The sequence below is a fragment of the Phalaenopsis equestris genome, unplaced genomic scaffold (assembly GCF_001263595.1).
Source record: "Phalaenopsis equestris unplaced genomic scaffold, ASM126359v1 Scaffold203851, whole genome shotgun sequence".
Lineage (NCBI taxonomy): Eukaryota > Viridiplantae > Streptophyta > Magnoliopsida > Asparagales > Orchidaceae > Phalaenopsis > Phalaenopsis equestris.
The window spans coordinates 1-1,913 of NW_018223447.1; the positions used below are offsets into that span (position 1 = coordinate 1).

Genomic DNA, 1,913 nt, shown 5'->3' on the forward strand with positions numbered 1-1,913 from the left:
TCAAACTTTTAATAACTAATCAAACACGAGCATCTGGCTCGTTAAATATTCAAACTTTTAATAACTAATCAAACACGAGCATCTGGCTCGTTAAATATTCAAACTCTTAATAACTAATCAAACACGAGCATCTTTAACTACCTTGTAAGTTAAAGGCCAGGATGCCAAAAATGAGTACATTTATTAGTTTGGCCTTAGAACTTCGTCATTTCAGGTAAATAATGGAGATGTTGATTTGCAAAGGCCTCATTCGAGCAATGATTTGGTGTGCTACACGGCGAAAAACCCCTTCCACATCGAATTTCTTCACAGTGAAAGGCGGAAAGTGCAAATTAAAATACCTTCAACTAAGAAGAGACTGCCATCTCCTTCACACAAAGGTAGCGAAGCTGCCTCGCCATTAAAACCAGCTCATACAAATGACAGAGTATCCGTAAAGCTCAAGAAAGGCGGTCTGATTCGTCATACGCCTGAAGGAAAACGGCGACGAAGATCCGGTCTTGCTAAACTTCAGCATTCAGCTGCTGATGTGTGAAGTAAAACTTCAAATTGAATTTAAAATTTGATGAAAAATAGCTGTAGAATGCTTCATGAATGTATTTTAGTTCAAATAACACATCCTAGTCTTAGTTAACAATGAGGCAGTGAAATCTGCATTACATTATGTTGTCATAGATTAGGGTCTTATATGTAAATTTTGGTGTTTTTTTAGGCCTGTATTTAACATAATTGTTTACATGAACTTTAATTGTTCATCTCTCATGTATCAGTAGCCTAGATGTCTCTGATTGAAGTAAAAAGCAGGACGATTTACAAACAAGCCCCTCAACTCTTATGTATTTACTTATCTAACACCAAAATTTTAATTTTTACATAAATGCCACCATACTTTTGTATGAAATTGTTTATTTCATTTTTTAGACGGTAAAATGATGGTATTTCTTGCGACGGGAAAGATTTTGGTGTACATATAAAAAGTGAAGTTTAGGTGCTGGATATATAAATACATATGAATTGGGTGGTATGTTTGTAAATTCCCCAAATATTTTTAATCAGGATTGCATCTAAAGGTTCCGATTAATGATGTCACAGAACAATTCCGTTTATTTTAAAATGGACATGATTTGTGTTACTTTAATTGGTTGGCATTTCATAAGTTGGGACGAAGCACTGCATTAGAACCCACTGAAAATAAAATAAAAATTAAAATTAAAAAAGGTGTTCGTATTATGTTGTTTATTATGGTGTTATTGAAGTGTTATTGTTGTGAATATTGTGGTTGTATTTTGGTGTTATTGTGGTAGTATGATGTTATTGGAGTGATATTGTGGTTGTATTGTGGTGTTATTATGGTGGTCTTATGGTGTTGGAGTAATATTGTGGTTGTATTGTGGTGGTATTGTGGATGTATTGTGATGTTTATGGTGGTCTTATGGTGTTGGAGTAATATTGTGGTATTGTGGTGGTATTGTGGATGTATTGTGATGTTTTTTTGGCGGTATTGTGATGATATTCTGACGATTCTATGATGTTATTCTATTGGTGTTTTTATGAAGTTATTTTATTTTATTTATAATTTTTTGACAAAATACATCTTTTTTTCCCTTTTTTTTTTTTATTATTTTCAGTAGGTCGGGCACTATTGTTGGAGTGGCTGACTGTCTGCGTACTCTTGATGTAATATTTTTTCCTCAATGAGGGTATGCAATGAGTTGGTCTGGTTGAGTTGGGTTGATAAATTTGATTATTTAATTAAACTAAATTAAATAATAGATAAAATCTACCTGATCAAATGAGATGTTAAATTGAATTAAAATTATTGAAATATATTTAAATTTATTCAGTTCAATTTTTATTTAATTGAAATTTGAAATCTCTCTGAAGTTTTAGGCACTGAATCAGCTCGGATTGAT

At 32.5% G+C, this 1,913-nt stretch overlaps 1 protein-coding gene across 1 annotated transcript; it reads left to right on the plus strand.

Annotated features, from left to right (window-relative positions):
* Nucleotides 1-213: 213 nt before the first annotated feature.
* LOC110036217 (condensin-2 complex subunit H2-like) lies at nt 214-874 on the plus strand (the record flags this gene model as incomplete). The annotated part of the gene is given in 1 exon segment (XM_020740612.1): nt 214-874. A coding segment is annotated over 1 exon segment (322 nt), but the record flags the coding sequence as incomplete, so codon positions are not given.
* Between the last annotated feature and the right edge of the window lie 1,039 nt (nt 875-1,913).